Source organism: Belonocnema kinseyi, chromosome 8, assembly GCF_010883055.1.
Source record: "Belonocnema kinseyi isolate 2016_QV_RU_SX_M_011 chromosome 8, B_treatae_v1, whole genome shotgun sequence".
NCBI classification, from domain to species: domain Eukaryota; kingdom Metazoa; phylum Arthropoda; class Insecta; order Hymenoptera; family Cynipidae; genus Belonocnema; species Belonocnema kinseyi.
In genome coordinates, this window is record NC_046664.1 from 11,005,961 (window position 1) to 11,025,643 (window position 19,683).

The 19,683-nt window shown below is 22.4% G+C and overlaps 1 protein-coding gene across 1 annotated transcript in view; it reads right to left on the reverse strand.

Annotated features, from left to right (window-relative positions):
* LOC117179062 (coilin) overlaps positions 1–19,683 on the reverse strand; it is a 42,271-nt gene that overhangs the window by 1,769 nt on the left and 20,819 nt on the right. The window contains exons 3-4 of the mRNA XM_033370699.1: positions 13,680–14,326; positions 5,735–5,840 (exon numbers count right to left, since the gene is read on the reverse strand). Coding sequence (XP_033226590.1) covers positions 5,735–5,840; positions 13,680–14,326 — 753 coding nt within the window. The remainder of the gene's footprint in view (positions 1–5,734; positions 5,841–13,679; positions 14,327–19,683) is intronic.

Genomic DNA, 19,683 nt, shown 5'->3' on the forward strand with positions numbered 1-19,683 from the left:
TTGAAATTTTTGTAAAAAAAAAAAATCAAAACATGGTTTTCGATGTATTTTTTCCCGTAGAATTCGATTCTGAAGTCAAAAAAATAAAAATTTTCTTTATTTATTTTTTTTTTAAACCATGAAAAAACCGTAGAAAATGAGGTTTTTCGATCAAAAGCCCATAAAAAAGTAGCTACTTTTTTATTGCAAATTCGGATTCAGCGTCGAAAAATACATAAGAATATATAGGTCTGGTCAATTGCACAGACACTTTTGTTTTTTTTGTGGGCCTGTGTTATAAATATATTATTTTGAAGTTATTTTGAAATTAAAAATAGTTTATAAATTTTCAATAGGGCGTTTAAATTTGCTTAACAAATGTAAAATCAATTATTATTTAATTTTCAAATCTTGAAGTACAATTAAATTTAAGAAATCATTCATTAATTTATATTCACAGTTTAACAACTAAAAATGTTTTTTTTTTTCTGACAAAAAATCTTCGATTTTAAACGCTTCTAAATTTTAATTGTTTAAGTCTTTAAAGCTGCATTTTCAAATTTAGTAAATTGAAATGTATGCTTAAAAAATAAAAATCTAAATTGAAAAATTTTTAAAGCGAGAGATTTTCGAATTACGCATTCTAAACTGAATATCATAATTGAGAAAGATAAAAATCAAACTAATTATTTAAAAACGGTTATAATCAAAGTTGGAAGGAATTTTTATCTAAAAATTTATAAAAATCCCGATCTAAAAATAAATTCACTGTCATTTCCTGGTCCAGCGGCCATCCTGCAAAAGTTCTTTTCACATATATTATTTATTGCGATAGTCGATAAAAATCCGTTATTAAATCAATTTTTTAATATAAGATTTTAAATACTTTCGAAACAATAATTAATAATTTCCAATTTCAGGCGTCTGAAATTAACAGAAATATACAATAAATTTTGAACAATTTAATTAGAAAAACAAGTTCAATTGTATAATTTTTAAGTTAAAGCGCTAAAAATTCAAAAATTTGAATTAAAATTGGAGAATTACAAAATTTTTTACACAGAATATCTCCTGCACAAAATTAAATAGTTATATTTTATTATGAATATATACTAAAAATATTTTACACAAAAATATTATATCCAATATTTTTCCTACACCAAATATTTTCTACACATTAATTATTTTTATTCGACAAACGACAAGTTTCTAAGGATTTTCTAACTAATTTTGAGCTCTTCAAACAATTATTATTTGTCGAAATCATTTTTTTTCGTCTCTAAAACGTAAAAAGTTATTATTTTTCAGGCTTAATGATTACTTTCCACAAAAAAACTATCTTTAAAAAAAATAGATACAATTTCAACCAAAAATAGAATAATGGAATTTAACGTTAAAAATATAATTTTTCAAAACATTTTGCACGTTCAATGGAATAAAAACTGAGCTTTAAATATGAGCACTTAAAGTGAAACTGTTAAATTTTGAACTTTTAAAATTGAAATTGAAAAGTTTTTAATTTAAAAATTTTGTACTCAAATGCTCAATAATTTACGCGTATAAAGTTAAAGGTACTAACATTTTGCAATATAAAAACATATAATTCCACTTTATCATTTGCAATGCTCTAAATTAAAAAATCAAGCAACGAAATTTAAAACGTTCAAAATTATATAATTTCAAGGAATTTTAAGCTAGAAACATTAAATATTGAAAAATTGAAAAATTTGTATTTTTTAAGTATTTTTTAAGTAGTTTAAACATCCTTCGAAAGTTTCAAAATTTTATTTCAAAATCTTGAGACATCTAGAAGTTGTTTTAAATTTTTAATTATTTTGGAAATTTGTTGAGAGCTTCTAAATATCTGTCAAAATTAATTGAATTTTTTCTACAATTTTCAGAAAATCCTGCAAATTTTAGAAAATTTCTTTACAAGTTGGATGTCTAAATAACAATTGAAAATTTATAATTTGTAGATGAAATTTGAGTAATTTTAAGAAATTATATTCTTTTCAAGAACTGTGAAAGGCTTCAAAAGAATAAAAAACATTTTCTTAAGAATCATAGAAAAATTAAATATAATTTTTCATTTTGAAAAATTATTTTAAGAGAATATTTAAAAAGTTTTTCAAAGATTTAAACAAAATTTTCAAAAAAGATTTCAGAAGATTTTAGGAAAACTTTCTAAAATTTGCAAGATAAATTTTAATCTTTTTAAAACTCCTAAATATCTCTTAAAATTACTCAAATTTTTTCTACAAATGTTCATTTGTAAATATTACATCAAAATTTAAAAATTTAACTTACAAATTAATAATTTTTCAAATACAGCAATTAAAATTGTAACGTAGTTGTCTTAAATAAAAACTCAAATATTGCTAAATATTCAATAATTAATCTTTTTTTAAATTTAAAATTTCAAATTGTATGGTTTAAAAATAGAATATTTTAGACTGAAACAATACTTTAAATTTAATAAAATCCTTTAATTAAGGATATATTATTACGAAGTTATTATTTTTAAGTTGAAAATAGTTTATAAATTTTCAGTCACACGTTCAAATTTTTTGAATGACTAAGAGTCAAATTGAAACCGTTTAAGTTTTAACGTTAAAATCTGAAAATTCTTCAATTTTGAACTGATTTAAAATCGCTTTGTCAAATCGTTTTTGCTCACTTTTTATTACTTAAAATGCAGATAAATTAAAAAAATATTATTTATTTATTAAATAAAAATGTTTTTTATCCAAAATTTTCAACATCAAAGAGTTTGATTTTTTATTTTTTCGAGTGTTTAAGAAAGCATTTAAAAATTCCTTAAATTAAAAATAAAAATTTTAAATGGAAAATTTGTAATGTATAATTCAACTAATTATTTTAAAACTGTTGAAATCGAACGTGGACAGATTTTTCTTCTTTAAATGGTGGAAACAAATGAAATTTTTTTAATGAATTGCTAAATATCTTCAAGAAAAATTACTTTGATATTCGGTAATTGTGTCATTAATCTCAGAAAAATAATAAACTTTTACAATTTACAGGATAAAAATTGTTCAAATAATTACCAAATTTATTAAACAGGAACTATTATCCTTGAAATTCATCCACTTTATTATTTATCCAAAAAAGTAATAACTTTTCACGATTTACAGGTAACAAAAATGGTTTCAACAATTGCAAAATTATTTAAAAGACATTTGAAAACTTGTCACTCATCAAAGACAAATAATACCAAAAAATTAAATAATTTTTACAGGAATCTAAAAATAAATACAATAAATTACAACCTTCATTACAGAAAAGTAGAACTTTTTTCTATTATTAGGAGTTTAATTTTGAATTTAAATGTGCACATGATTTATTTCTGTAGCATATATTCTGCGTACCAAATATTTTGTGTAAAAAAAATATAATAGTATGAAACAATAATTAATTCTGTGCAGGAAATATTTTGTGTAAGAAAAATATGATATGTACAATATATTTTGTGTTGAATGAATTTGTGTAAAAACGGGTGTTACTCATAATTTTAGATTAAAATTTAAAAAATAGAACAATGTCAAAATGTTAAAAATTGAATATTTTGAGATTCGAATACTAGAAATTGGGTCCTTTAAAATTCAGAGGAATTGAAATTGTATTCTTTATGATTAAAAGTGTTCAATATTAAATAATTAAAGATTGCAAAATTTTAAATTTGAATAATTTTTAATCTAAAGGGATTAAAATATAACACAATTTAAAATTGAAAATTAAACTGAATCTTTTAAAGCCAAAGCTTCTGAAATTATAGAATTTTAAATTTTTATTACACAATAATATTATAATTTAACATTTAAACTGATTAAATAAATTTTCATAAAATTCAAAAACGAATTGAATCATTAAAAAAAAACTTTCAAAATAAAAAGTAATTTTAAATATGAAACATTAAAAATAAAAATGTTCTACTTCATAACGTAAAACTTGGAACGAATGAGAACTTAATTTAAAAGTAACAAAAATTTTAGTAACCAAAAATAGTGACAGTCCAACTTTTGTATACTCAAATCCCTTTAAAATTTCAATTATTTGAAGTAAATTTAAATAGCTTAAAAATAAATAGTCTTTAAATTGCCAAATACTTTCCAAAATGCAAGAAATTCAAATTTAATTGCAAAATTAAAATATATGTAAGGGAAAAATTAAAAATTTAGGGTTCATTATAAAAATTCAGAAGTCTAAAATTGTAACCACTTAAAAATACCTAAATTATCCATTTACTGATGTATCAATTTCAGATAGTTTAATTTTCACATTTAAACAATTTTTAAACTCAATTGTTAATTTTTCAATTTCAAATCTTCCTTTAGAATTATTATTAATTCTAGAAACTTTCGAATCAAATATTTTTCAATTTGAAATTTTGTAATATTTAATAGCAAAATTAAGCTGAATTTTTGAAATTTAAATTTAAAAATACAATATTGTAAAATTAAAAATCCGAAACTTCCAAAAATTAATCTAAAAATTAATTTAACAAAAAACTTTAGTTTCAAGACCTCAAAGATTAAACTATTTTAAATTTGCATATTAAAAACTATACTTTTTAACTAAAATTGTTATATTCGCCGTACAAAAATTTAAATAATGCGAGAAATATTTTGAATTGTGAACCTTTAAAGTTTAATTATTCTTAACACTTTGAAATTTATATTCTTTCTAATTGGAAGATTTCAAAAATTACAAAGTACGCAAATATTTTCAACAAAATAATTGAATTTTCAACCAAATATTGTCATTTCCCGGTTTTCCCTTTCAAGTTTTTTAATTTTCAAGGCAAAATAAAAGTAACATGCATATTTGCCCCAAACACAAAGATTTATTCTCACATTTATTTTAATTTATGACATTCATTCTTAACATTCTTTAACACAATAGAGAAAAATATTGCAAAGGAAACCAAATTTGAAACAAATAATTCAATTTTTCTCTAAAAAATATGAATTTTTTACAGAAAATCGAATAGTTAAAGTTTCAATTGGAAAAATTAATTTTCAACAATTACAAAAATATATATTTTCAAGCAAATAGTTCATTTTTTATTAAAATTGATGAATTTTCAAATATAATTATGAATATGTAGTTGGAATATTTAAATTTTCAACCAAAAAGGTGAATTTTTCAACAAGATTAATTTCTAAATAAAATACATGAACTTTTAACGAAACAGTTAAATTTTGAATGGAAGAAAACCAATTTTCAACTCAATATTTTAATTTTAAACTAAAAAAACTAATAATTATCAGACAAAAATGTAATAGTAACACTTTTAGTTGAAAAAATTAACTTTCAACCAAAAAAAAGCAATTTTGAAAACAAAATAGTTAAGTCTTCAATAAATAAAATTTTGAAAAAAGTAGTTCAACTTTCAATGAGGTAGCAATAAAAAATGCAATAGACGAATGTTAAATTTAAAATCTAAATCCGATCCATTTAAAAAATAAATAAATTGAATAATTTAATTTTCATTTTAAAAATTAATGTTTGATTACGTGTTAATTTTCATTAAAATAATTGAATTTCAAATCAAATCATAGAATTTTTATCATAAGAAGATGAGTTTTGATCAAAAAATAAAATACTAGACTTTTCAATTAAAAAGAATTAACTTTTCACCAAAAATAATTGGAATTTCTTATTGGGATCTATTAATTCATTTCGCATTTAAGGGGAAAAATGAGTAATCTGAGTTAAAAAAAATTAATTAACTTACTCAGAATCTTGATTGTGCAGAGTGATGTTATCGGCTGGATAGCTAAGATTTTTCCAATGATGTATTTCGAAATATGTGGCGTGTAGTCATCTCCCATTTTAAAAAGCTATAATACAAAGGACTTTTTCAGGTTAAATTATTTAAATATTATATAATTTTGCAATAAAATAATAAAAATTATGAATCTTGAATTGCAATAGTGGAATTTTTAACTAAAAAGATCAATTTTCCACTAAAATGATGAATATTTAAATAAAATGCTTAAATTTTTAAACAAACAGATAAATTTTTAATCGCTCTTGAATTTTGAACTAGAAACCAAAAATTTGCAAAAAAAAACATGAAATAGTTAAATATGTAAATTAAAAAAAAAATCTTAACCAACTGAAACAGTTAATAAAAAAAATGATATATTTAAAAAAAGATAAGCTGACAACAAAAAATTAAATAATTAAGTTTTAAGTTAAGATAATGAATTTTGAAAGAAAAAAGACGAACTTTCAACTAAAAAAGATAATTCTTTAACTAAAAATTACAAAATTAAATATTTGAGTCGGAAAAAGAATTTTTAACTAAAATTATCGAATATTCAACTGGAATAGTATTTTAATTTTCAAATTAAGACAACAATTATTTTTAACAAAAAGAAAACCAAGTTTGAATAAAATAGTTTACTTTTTGGTTAAAAATTCCTTTTCATCCATAGCAACACATTTTTTAAAAACAAATAGCTCATTTTTTAACCGAAGAAATACTTTTAATTAAAATGATGAATTTTCAATAAAAAAATTCATTTTCAACAAAAGTTTATTTTATTTCTAACTTAAAATATATGAAATTTCATCTAATATGATAAATATTTAACTGGAATACTTGAATTTTCAAACCAAGAAGAAAACATTTTAAACAATGATATTAACTTTCAAGGGAAAAAAATTCTACCAAAAAAAAGTCGATTTTCTACAATAAAGTTGTTTTTAGACCAAAATACGTGAATTTTCATTGAAATAAATAAATTTTCAATTAAAAAAAAAGCAAAAATTTACATATAAATTGTTAAAATTTCGACTAGAAAAGTTCAACAAAAAAAGACGAATTTTCTACCAATGAGATGAATTTTTGACACAATAGTTGAATATTTAAATAAAAAAATATCAATTTACAACAAAATATTTGAAGTTTCATCCAAAAAGGACAAAATTTTAACCAAAAATATAATGGTGGAATTTCCCTTTGAAAATTTAATTCTCAACTAATTAAATCGGAGTTTCAGAAAAATAGTTAAATTTTCGATAAAAAAAATTCCTTTTCATCGAAAGAAAAACCAAGTTTTTGATTGAAATCCACATATTTCTAAAAAATGGAATTTTGATTTAAAATGATGAATCTTCAATTAAAAAAAATAATTTTCAACAAAAGAGTTTAACTACAACTACAAATTTTTCAATTGAAAAAGTTAAATTTTAGTTAAAAAATTACTTTCCACAAAAAAATAACTTTAAAAAAAATAGTTACATTTTTTAAACAAAGTTATGAATTTTTAGCTAAAATTGTAAATATTCAACTAGAATGTTTGAGTTCTTGACCAACTAGATCAATTTTTAAGCACAAAAATTCATTTCTACCGAAAAAAGATGAATTTTCAACTAAAAACGACAATTTTCAGCCAAAAATTAAATAATTAAATTTTTAGTGAAAAAATGGATGTTCAGCCAAAGAGATTAATTTGTAACTAAAATTATGGAATTTTTAACTGGTATAATAGTTACATTTTGATTCCAAATAAATAATAATTTTCAACAAAAAAATAAACAAATTTCAACAAAATATTTAAATTTTCGGCAAAAAATTCTTTTCACAAAAAAAGAGAAGTTTTCAATAAAATAGTTCACATTTTCAGAAATTAAATGAATTTTCAATTAAAATTCTGAATCTTCAAAAAAATTAACAAGAGTTCAACTTTCAACCAAGTAATTTTATTTATAACCTGAAAGACGAATTTTCAAATTAAAATGATAAATACTTAACTGAAATACTTGATTTTTTAACCAAAAAGTAACATTTTTAAACAAGAAGATTAACTTGCAAAAAAGGACATTTAAATTTTCAGTTGAAGGAATTCAATTTTAACCAAACTGATGAATTTTCAAATAAAATGATGAATTTTCAACTGGAATAGTTAAATTTTATACAAAAAAATTTAAAGTTTCAAACATAAAGATTCATTTTCTACAAAAAAGGCCTTTTTTTCAACAAATACATAAATTTTTGAAGAAAGAGTTCAACTTTCAACCATTTAATTATATTTTTTACCAAAGAAAGATGAATTCGCAATAAACAATGTAACAAATTCTGAGTCGGAACAGCGACTCTTCTCAATTCTTTTCTTTTAAGTCCTAATGATAATTCTTTTTAAAAATTCCCTGTTCCAAGTGAAATTATATTTCTTTGTCGAAATTTCCTGTCCTAAAATAAAAACGATAATTATTTTCTAAAATTTCCTGTTGAAAATCAGGATAAATGAGGATTCATCATTTTAGTTGAATGTTCATCAGTTTGGATGAAATCTAATCTTTTTTAGTTTCAATTCAAAAACTTGGTTGTAAAATATTGTTTTTTTTTTTCTATCAGAATCTTAAACAATTTTCGAAGTACTTGGATGAAAGAAAGTTGAAATAATTTGTTAAACATTTAATTTATCAGTTGAAAATCCATCTGAAAAATTTACTATTGCATTTTTGGTTAGAAATTGATCTTTTTTAGTTCAAAATTCCACTATTTGGTTAAAAATTGGTCTTTTTTTTTAATAGAGTATTAAACTATTTCGTGGAAAATTAATGTACTTTGTTGAAAAATCTTCTTTTTTGGTAGAAAATTAATCTTCTTGTTTGAAAAGATTAAGTTTCTACGAAAAAGGCGACTTTTTAACAAAATACATAAATTTGCAACGAAATAGTTTAATAATCTGATAAAAAAAGACAAATTTTCAACCCAATAGTTGAATTAAAAAAAAATCAATTTTTAACCAAAAAAGAAATAATCAAATTTTTAATTAGAAAAATTAGCTTTCACCCAAACTGATGAATTATTAAATAAAATTATGAAGCTTGAACTGGAATACTTGAATTTAAACTCAAATCTGTATTTTCAACCAAGTAGAATAATTTCTACCAAAAAATACGAATACTAAACAGCATAAATTAATTTTCAACTAAAAAAGGTAAACTTCCAATCAAAAATTCAATGTTTAATTTTTCAGTTGAAAAATTAATGTTTAACCAAATAATTTAATTTTCAACTAAAATAATGAATATTCTACTGCAATACTTGAATTATTAACCAAGAAATTGAATGCTTACACAAGATTAGTTTTCTAACTTATAAAAATAACTTATGAAAAAAATGTATGAATTTTCAACTAAAAAAGATCCAATTTAAACCAAATAGTTGAATTTTTAGTCCAACTGATGAATTTTCAATTCAAATAATGAATCTTAACTTAAAATAGATGTATTTTTAACAAAAAAAAAACTGTATTTTTGAGAAAAGAGTTTAATTTTCGACCAAATAGTTGAATTTTCAACTAGCATAAAAGTTATTTTCAACTAAAATTATAAGTAATCTACTGCAATACTTGAATTATTAACAAAAAATTAAATGCTAACGGAAAATTAGTTTTCTATCAAAAAAGAAGATTTTTCCAAATTTTTGAGCAATTTTGAGCAAAAAAGTTTAATTTTCGACCAAGTAGTATTATTTTCAACTAGGAAGATGAATTTTCAACCAAAACAATTATTATTCAAACTCGAAAATTGATTTTGGACCAAGAAAATTTATTTCTAAAAGAAATCTCAACTAAAAGAGATAAAGTTTCAATAACGAAGTGAAAAATTCCACCAATTTTCCAGGTAGGATAGACATCCTGTTTTTATAATTGAAAATAATAAAAATTCAATAATAAATTATGATTTAATTAGGGTAAATTGAGATAATCAGTACAATTTTTGAATGTATTTAAATTTAAAAGTTTTTGATCCAAAAATGTTGTATTCAAATGCTCAATAATTTACGCGTATAAAATTGAAGATACTAATATTTTTCAATATTAAAAAAATATATAAATCCACGTTATCATTTGCAATGTTCTAAATTTAAAAAATCAATCAATGAACTTTAAAAATTTAAAAATTATATAATTTTAAGCTAGGTACATTAGATATTGAAATATTGAAAAAAATTTAACTGAACACTTCTTAAATTAGAAATTCAATTATTTTCTTCTTAAATAGTTTAAACATCCTTGGAAAGCTTTAAAATTTTATGTCAAAATCTTGAGAAATCTAGAAGTTGTTTTTAATTTAAAATTATTTTTGAAATTTTTTCAGAATCTCTAAATATCTGTCAAAATTAATTGCACTTTTTCTACAATTTCCAGAAAATCCTCTAAATTCTAGAATATTTCTTTACAATTTGGATGTATAAATAACAGTTAAACATTTATTATTGGTAGGCGAAATTTAAGTAATTTTAAGAGATATTCATAAGTTTTGAAAAGATTAAAAACTTGATGTAAAACTTGAAATGATAGCCTAATATAAAACAAAATGTAGATTTTCGCAGATTTTAAACAAAAAAATTAGATTCTTTTCAAGAATCGTGAAAGGCTTAAAAAAAATAAAAACATTTTCTTAACATTCCTAGGAAAATTAAAAAAACTTTTCATTTTGAAAAATTATTTCAAGAGAATATTTAAAAAGTTTTTTAAAGATTTTAACAAAATTTTCTAAAGAGATTCTAGGAGATTTTAAGAAAACTTTCCAAAATTTTCTGTTCAAGTCTTTAAGAAAGCATTTAAAAATTCTTTAAATTAAACATGTAAGCCTAGAAATAAAAATTTTAAATGGACAATTTTTTAATTAAAAAAATTTTGAATTACGCATTGTAAGATAAATAATAGCATCATTAAAAAACATAACAATTCGCAAAAACTTTCTTCGTAACATTATCTTTTTAGTTTTATATTTGATTATTTTGTTAAAAATTTAACAATTTTCTTTAAAAACGCCCATTTTTGTTGCAAATTCAACTGTTTTCTTAAAACTCTTTTCTTAGAAAATTAACCTTTTATTTAAAATTCATATTTCGTTGCAGATACGTAACGAGAAATCTTTTGGATAAAAAGTTTTTTTTTTCTGAAAATTTTTCTTTTTGAATTAAAAGTTCATATTTTTCAGTAGAAATATTGCATCTTTGTGTTGGATAAAAATGCAACTATTTTGTTAAAAATTCAACTATTTCCTAGAAAATTTACTTTTTGTGTGAAATTCGTATTTTTGTGCTGATAAGTCAATTGAAATCTTTTCGGCAGAAAACTCAACTTTTTTTTTGTTATTGAAAATTTGTCTTTTTGATTTTTAAATTCACCTGTACTATTTTGTTAAAAACTACTCCTTTTTTTTGAAAACATTGGTCTTTTTGGATTGAAAATTCAATTTTGTGCGTAGAAACTTATTTTTTGTTAAAAAATTCATATTTTGATCTTGAAAACTCAACTGGAATCTTTGTTGGATGAACATTCAAATCTTTTTTTGAATTTAAAAACAAAATTGATCTGTTTTAAGAGAAATTTCTTCTTCTTGGGATAAAAACGCAACTATTTGGTAAAAAATTCAATAATTGTGTTAAAAAGTCATCCTTTTTGGTCAAAAATTCTTTTCTATTTTAATTAAAAATTTATTTATTTTTTTCGTAGAAGCTTACTTCATGTTTAAAAATTCCTATTTTTATTGTAAAAAGTCAATTGAAGAAAGTTTAAACTAAAAATTCAATTATTGTTTTAAAAATTGATCTTATTGCTTTAAAAATTCGTCTGTTTGGTTAAAAGTTGAACTATTTGGATGAAAAATAATATTTTTTAATTGAAAATTCAACTAATTGGGTAGAAATTAAACTTTTTTTTTGCTTGGAGGCTTATGTCTTTGATTTAAAATTTAGATTAGAGGAAAATCCTTTTCTTTTTTTGTTTGAAATTAATTTTGCAACTAAAGATGTAAGTTTTCCATTTTTATTAGATTGATCTTTTTTAGTTTAAAATTCTCCTCTTTCGGGGGGAAAAAATAATATTTTTTGTTAGTCATATTTTTTGTTTAAAAATTCCATTTTTTTAGAGAAAATTCGTCTTTTGGATTGAAGGTACAATAAAGTTGATAAACTTTTAGTTATTTTTCGAGTGAAAAATCTTTGTTTGTTAAAAATTCAACTTTTTTGATTGCAATATAAACTATGACACTTTTTTATTGCGAGTTTTTTTAATGTTTTGAAAATTCAACTATTACATTAATTTTTGTTTGTTTGTTTAAAAAATTCAAGTATTTTGTTAAAAAGCCACCTTCTTGAGTAAAACAGAATTTTTTTTTTGTTCAAAATCAGATCAAAAATTTTAACTAGCAAAATATTTCTGGAAACTAAAAATGACGTAAGGCCCCGAAACTGGAAATGACTTTTCTAAATTAACAAAAGTGATTAAAATAATGAAAACATAATTTTTTTCTGCAAAAAAAAGTAAATTGCCGGTTTTTAACTTAAATTGCCGGATTTTACTGGGTCAAGTCGTCACCCGGATAAAGAAATGTTATCCCTACTTTGAAGGAATTTTCCCTTTTTTTTAGAAATTAATATTCTTGGATGCAAAATTTATCTTTTTTACTTAAAACTTAACTATTTCAGTTAAATATTGATCATTTTATTTAAGAATTTATCAGTTTGGTTGAAAATTCAACTATTTAGTTGCACTTTTGTCTGATTCAGTTGAAAGTTCAATTAGTTTGTTAAAAAACTATATATTTTGTTGACAAATCGTCTTTTTTGGCAGAAAATTATTCTTCTCATTTGAAAATTAATCTTCTTTTTTTGAAAATTCATTTTTTTTACATAAATATTCATGTATTACATTTAAATATCTATCTTTCTATTTAATAATTTTTCTTTTTTTTGCCAATTAAATTACCTGGATGCAAATTTTCACTCTTTTTTCAAAAACTCATCTTTTTGGTTTAAAATTCATCTAATCCAATTGAAGATAAATTATTTTAGTTGAAAATTGTAATAATTGGCTGCAAATTTATTAGGCTTGAAAATTGAAGTATTACACTCGAATATTAATATTTTTAGTGAAAGATTAATCTTTTTAGTGGCCAACAAAACTACTTGGTTAGAAATTTTATTTTTTTCTTCAAAAATTCATCTTTATGGTATAAATTCATCTATTTCAATGGAAGAATCATCATCTTGGTAAAAATTTTCACTTCTTTTGGAAAATTCATTATTAACTCAAATGAGGAATCTTCAACTGGAATACATGAATTTTTGAAAAAAGAGTAACTTTTTCATTTTTATTAGATTCATCTTTTTTAGTTGAAAATTCTCCTCTTTCGGGGGAAAAAATAATATTTTTGGTTAGTCATATTTTTTGTTTGAAAATTCAATTTTTGTAGAGAAAATTCGTCTTTTGGATTGAAGGTACAATAAAGTTGATAAACTTTTAGTTATTTTTCGAGTGAAAAATCTTTGTTTGTTAAAAATTCAACTTTTTTGATTGCAATATAAACTATGACACTTTTTTATTGCGAGTTTTTTTAATGTTTTGAAAATTCAACTATTACATTAATTTTTGTTTGTTTAAAAAATTCAAGTATTTTGTTAAAAAGCCACCTTGTTGAGTAAAACAGAATTTTTTTTTTGTTCAAAATCAATTCAAAAATTTTAACTAGCAAAATATTTCTGGAAACTAAAAATGACGTAAGGCCCCGAAACTGGAAATGACTTTTCTAAATTAACAAAAATGATTAAAATAATGAAAACATAAATTTTTTCTGCAAAAAAAAAAGTAAATTCCCGGATTTTCCCGGGTCAAGTCGTCACCCGGATAAAGAAATATTATCCCTACCTTGAAGGCAATAACATCATCTGCTTTTGGAAGTGCCTCAAAAAGTGGATAATTTTCTGGCACAATATCCTCAATCTGGAGATCCTTCTTCTGCTTCTTAATCTCTTTCGGCACAATGTTTCGGGCAGACTCAGTCAGATTTTCTTCATCTTCTTCGTCTGTCAGCGATTTCGAGATTCTCTCCATTTTCACTTCCTTGTCAACTTTTTTACAGGAAAAAGTTAAAGGCGTCGAGCATTGTTTCAGTGCCAAAAGAGTATCAAGATCTTTGGTGAGTGCAGTTTTTTTTGGCCCGGGAGTATCGTTAAATTTGGGAAAATTAAAATTGATTGTTGGACAGCTACTTTGAGAAACGATCTCTTCTTCGGCGCCATTGAATCTGATGTGCTTACCGGATGCAATTAAGACAGAGTCGATTATTTTTGGCTTTTTTGGCTCCTCTTGGACGACAGAGACTCGATTCGTGATTTCATTGGATAGTCTCTTCACCCTTTTTCGACGAGTACGTTTCCTTTTGGCTGGTGTGTTCAGATCCATACTGTAATCCTCTGTCATCAGACTGTCTGTGACTCGTGACTCAGTTCCACTGTTGACTTCCGACTCATCCAAAATGCTATGGTACACTGTAGCGTTGACTGTTCCTGGTTCTGAAAATATGTTTCAATTTTCAGTTGTAAAAATTAATTTTATGCACAAAACAAATGCCAAACAAAATTATGAATTTTCGAAAAAAATACTACCAAATCATATAATATATATATACATACAAGAAATTATTATTATAAATTATAATACAACAAAAAAATATAATCAAATTGATGATTAATTTTCAACCAAAATAATCACTTTTCAAATCAAATAATGAGTCTTCAACTAGAATAGATTAAATTTGAACCATAAAGATCAATTTTAGAAGAAAGAGTTGAAATGTTTAACCAACTAGTTTTAATGGCAACTAAAAAGTTGAATTTTCAACTAAAACTATGAATATTTCAGTGCATTACTTCAATTTTTAAGACTCCAAATTAATTTTCAATAAGAAGATTGACATTCAAACAAGAAGATTAATTTTTTACTAAGAAAGGGGACTTTTCAAAAATATATATGAATTTTCAACAGAAAAGTTGAATTTTCGATTAAAAGAAACAAATTTTTACCCGAAAACACGAATTTTCATCTAAAACGACGAATATTTAAGTATGTTACTTCAATCTTCAAGCAAGAAAATTAGTTTTCTACGGAGAAAAATGTCTTTTCAAATATATATATGAATTTTCAACAAAAAATTCGAATTTTCGATTAAAAGATACAAATTTCTAACCAAAACGATGAATTTTCAACTAAAACGATGAATATTTAAGTGTTTTACTGCAATTAAGAAAAAAAACATTGACGTTCAAAAAAGAAGATTAATTTTCTACCAGAAAAGTCAATTTTTCAAAAATTTATATGAATTTTTAACAGAAAAGTTGAATTTTCGATTAAAAGAGACAAATTTTCACCGAAAAAGCTGAATTTTCAACTAAAACGATGAATATTTAAGTGTATTACTTCAATCTTCAAGCAAGAAAATTAATTTTCTATCAAAAAAGTGGACTTTTCAAAAATATATATGAATTTACAACAGAAAAGTTGAACTTTCGATTAAAAGAGACAATTTTTAATAAAATTGTTGAATTTTCAACTAAAATGATAAATATTTAAGTGTATTACTTCAATTTTTAAACTAGAAAATTAATCTTCAAAAAGAAGATTGACATTCGAACAAGAAGATTAATTTTCCACAAAGAAAGTGAACTTTTCAAAAATATATATGAATTTTCAACAGAAAAGTTGAATTTTCGATTAAAAGAAACAAATTTTACCCGAAAAGATGAACTTTTTACTAAAACGACGAATATTTAAGTGTATTACTTTAATTTTCAAGCAAGAAAATTAATTTTCAAAAAGAACATTGAAGTTCTGCCAAGAAAAACGTCTTTTCAAAAATATATATGAATTTTCAACAAAAAATTCGAATTTTCGATTAAAAGAGACAAATTTCTAATAAAAAAGATGATTTTTCACCTAAAACGATAAATATTTGTCTCTTTTAATCGAAAATTCAACTTTTCTGTTGAAAATTCATATATATTATCGAAAAGTTCACTTTCCTGGTAGAAAACTAATCTTCTTATTTGAACGTCAATGTTTTTTTTGTCTTTTGCTTTTTTTAAATTGAAGTCATACACTTAAATATTCATCGTTTTAGTTGAAAATTCATCTTTTTCATTAGAAATTTGTCTCTTTTAATCGAAAATTCAAATTTTTTTTTGAAAGTTCATATGTATTTTTGAAAAGACGTTTTTCTGAGTAGAAAACTAATTTTCTTGGTTGAACATCAATCTTCTATTTTAAAATTAATTTTCTTGCTTGAAGATTGAATTAATACACATAAATATTCGTCGTTTTAGTTAAAAATTCATTTTTTTTCTTTGTAAAAATTTGTCTCTTTCAATCGAAAATTCAACTTTTCTGTTGAAAATTCATATATAATTTTGAAAAATTCACTTTCCTGGTAGAAAATTAATCTTTTTTTTTTTAAACGTCAATGTTTTTTTTCTTAATTGAAGTAATACACTTAAATATTCATCGTTTTAGTCGAAAATTCATCTTTTCGGGTAAAAATTTGTCTCTTTTCATCAAAAATTAATTTTTTCTGTTGAAAATTCATACATATTTTTGAAAAGTTCACTTTCCTGGTAGAAAATTGATCTTCTTTTTTGAACGTCAATGTTTTTTTTTCTCAATTGAAGTAATACACTTAAATATTCATCGTTTTTGTTGAAAATTCATACATATTTTTGAAAAGATGTTTTTCTCGGTAGAAAACTAATTTTCTTGCTTGAAGATTGAATTAATACACTGAAATATTAATCGTTTTAGTTGAAAATTCAGCATTTCGGGTAAAAATTTGTCTCTTATAATCGAAAATTCAACTTTTCTGTTGAAAATTCATATATATTTTTGAAAAGTTCACTTTCTTTTTGGAAAATTAATCTTCTTGTTCGAATGTCAATCTTCTTTTTGAAAATTAATTTTCTAGTTTAAAAATTGAAGTAATACACTTAAATATTTATCATTTTAGTTGAAAATTCAACAATTTTATTAAAAACTGTCTCTTTTAATCGAAAATTCAACTTTTCTTTTGAAAATTCATATATATTTTTGAAAAGTCCACTTTCTTGATAGAAAATTAATTTTCTTGCTTGAGAATTGAAGTAATAAACTTTAATGTTCATCGTTTTAGTTGGAAATTCATCTTTTTTATTAGAAATTTGTATCTTTTAATCGAAAATTCGAATTTTTTGTTGAAAATTGGTATATTTTTTTGAAAAGTTCACTTTCTTTGTGGAAAATTAATCTTCTTGTTTGAATGTCAATCTTCTTTTTGAAATCAATTTTACAGTTTGAAAATTGAAGTAATACATTTAAAAATTCATCATTTTAGTTATAAATTCAACAATTTGATTAAAAATGGTCTTTTTTAATCGAAAATTCAACTTTTCTGTCAAAAATTCATATATATTTTTAAAATATCCACATTTTCGATAGAAAGTTCATTTTATTGCTTGAAGATTGAAGTAATACACTTAAATATTCATCGTCTTAGTTGAAAATTCAGCTTTTCGGGTAAAAATTTGTCTCTTTGAATCGAAAATTCAACTTTTCTGTTGAAAATTCATATACATTTTTGAAAAGTTCACTTTCTTTGTGGAAAATTACTCTTCTTGTTCGAATGTCAATCTTCTTTTTGAAGATTAATTTTCTAGTTTAAAAATTGAAGTAATACACTTAAATATTTAACATTTTGGTTGAAAATTCAACAATTTGATCCAACTAAAATGATAAATATTTGAGTGTATTGCTTCAATTCTCAAGCAAGAAAATTAATTTTTTAAAAGAAGATTGACGTTCAAACAAGAAAATTAATTTTCTACCAAGAAAGTGGACTTTTGAAAAATATATATGAATTTTTAAAGAAAAGTTGATTTTTCGATTAAAAGAGACAAATTTTGAACTAAATAGTTGAATGTTCAACTAAAATGATAAATCTTCCATTTCAATAGCTGACTGATGAATATTAAACTGAATTATTTCAATTTTCGAGCCAAAAATTAATTTTCAAACAAAACGATTAATTTTCAAATACGAAAATGAATCTTTTACCAAGAAAGACGACATCAAAAAAACTATACATATATGAATTTTCAACTGAAATTATGAATATTTGACTCTAATAGATGAATTTTAAACCATAAACATGAATTACTTAAAAAAGAGTTTAATTTTGCATCAAATAGTTTTATTTTAAACCAAACTGTTAAACTTTGAACAAAAATATTTATGAATCCCCAACTAAAAAATATTAATTTTACACCATAAAGATAAATTTTTGAAGAAAGAGTTAAAATTTCTGAGTTTTTTTTTTGGCGACTAAAAACATGGACCTTCAAATAAAATTATCAAGATTTTAGTGCAATACTTCAATTTTTAAGACTCAAAATTAATTTTAAAGAAAAAGATAGACTTTCAAACAAGAAGATTTAAGTTTCTACCAAGAAAGTGGACTTTTCAAAAATATATATGAATTTTCAACAGAAAAGTTGATTTTTTAATTAAAAAAAGACACATTTTCAACCAAATAGTTGAATTTTCAAATAAATAATGAATCTTAAACTGGCGTAGATGACTTTTAAGCCATAAAGATGAATTTTAGAAGAATGAGTTTAAATATTCAATCAAATAGTTTTATTGCAACCAAAAAGATGAATTTTCAACTAAAACTATGAATATTTAAGTGTAGTGTTTTTCAAAAATATATATGAATTTTCAACCGAAAAGTTAAATTTTCGATTAAAAGAGACCATTTTTAACCAAAAAGATGAATTTTAAACTAAATCGATGACTATTTAAGTGTATGCACTTTCATTTTCAAGCAAGAAAATTAAGTTTTAAAACGAAGATTAACGTTTAAGCCAGAAGATTAATTTTTTAGTAAGAAAGTGGATTTTTCAAAAATATATATGAATTTTCAAAAGAAAAGTTGAATTTTCCATTAAAAGAGACAAATTTGAACAAAATAGTTAAAGTTTCAACCAAAGTGGTGAGTTTTCAACTACAATGATGAATCTTCATTTAGAATAGTTAAATTTTCAGCTATGAATATTAACTAAAAAAAATGAATTTACAACCAAGAGACTTTTCAGTCCACAAAGAAAAAAAATGTATCCAAAATGTTGAATTTTGAAGCCAAAAAGATAAAGATACAATTATTCTAGTTAAGGATCCATCAGGTTATTTAAAAATTCATTATTTTGTTTTAAAATTGAAGTATTACAGTTAAAGATTCATCATTTCAATTGAAAATTTAACTATTGGGCTGAAAATTGATCTTTTTTAGGTAAAAATGACTGTATTTTGTTAAAAATGCATGTGTTTTGTTGGATAATCGTATTTATCGCATCAAATTAATCTTCTTGTTTCAAAATTAATTTTGTTAATTAAAAATTCATATTTATAGCTGAAAATCCAATTATTTTAGATAAAGGTTACTTGATAAAGTTTGCTCCAAATTCATATTTTTGGGTTAAAATTCAACTATTACACATGAAAAAAAATTCATCATTTTAATTGATCTCTTTAGTTAAACATTAATTTTTTTATAGCGAAAAATTAACAATTGCCATTTTTATTGAAACTTCATCTTTTTTAGTTGAGATATTTTTTAGAAATAGATCTTCTCGGTTCAAAATTAATCTTCTTTTCTAAAAATTAATGTCATTGGCTGAAAATTCATATTTTTAGTTGAAAATAAAACTACTGGTTCGAAAATTAAACTTTTTTGTCAAAAAAGAATTTTTCGGTTAAAAACTCATGTGTTTCAATTTAAGATTCATCATTGGAGTTGAGAATTCCGGAGTATGACTGAAAGTTCCAATCTTTGGTTGAAAATTGTTTTTTT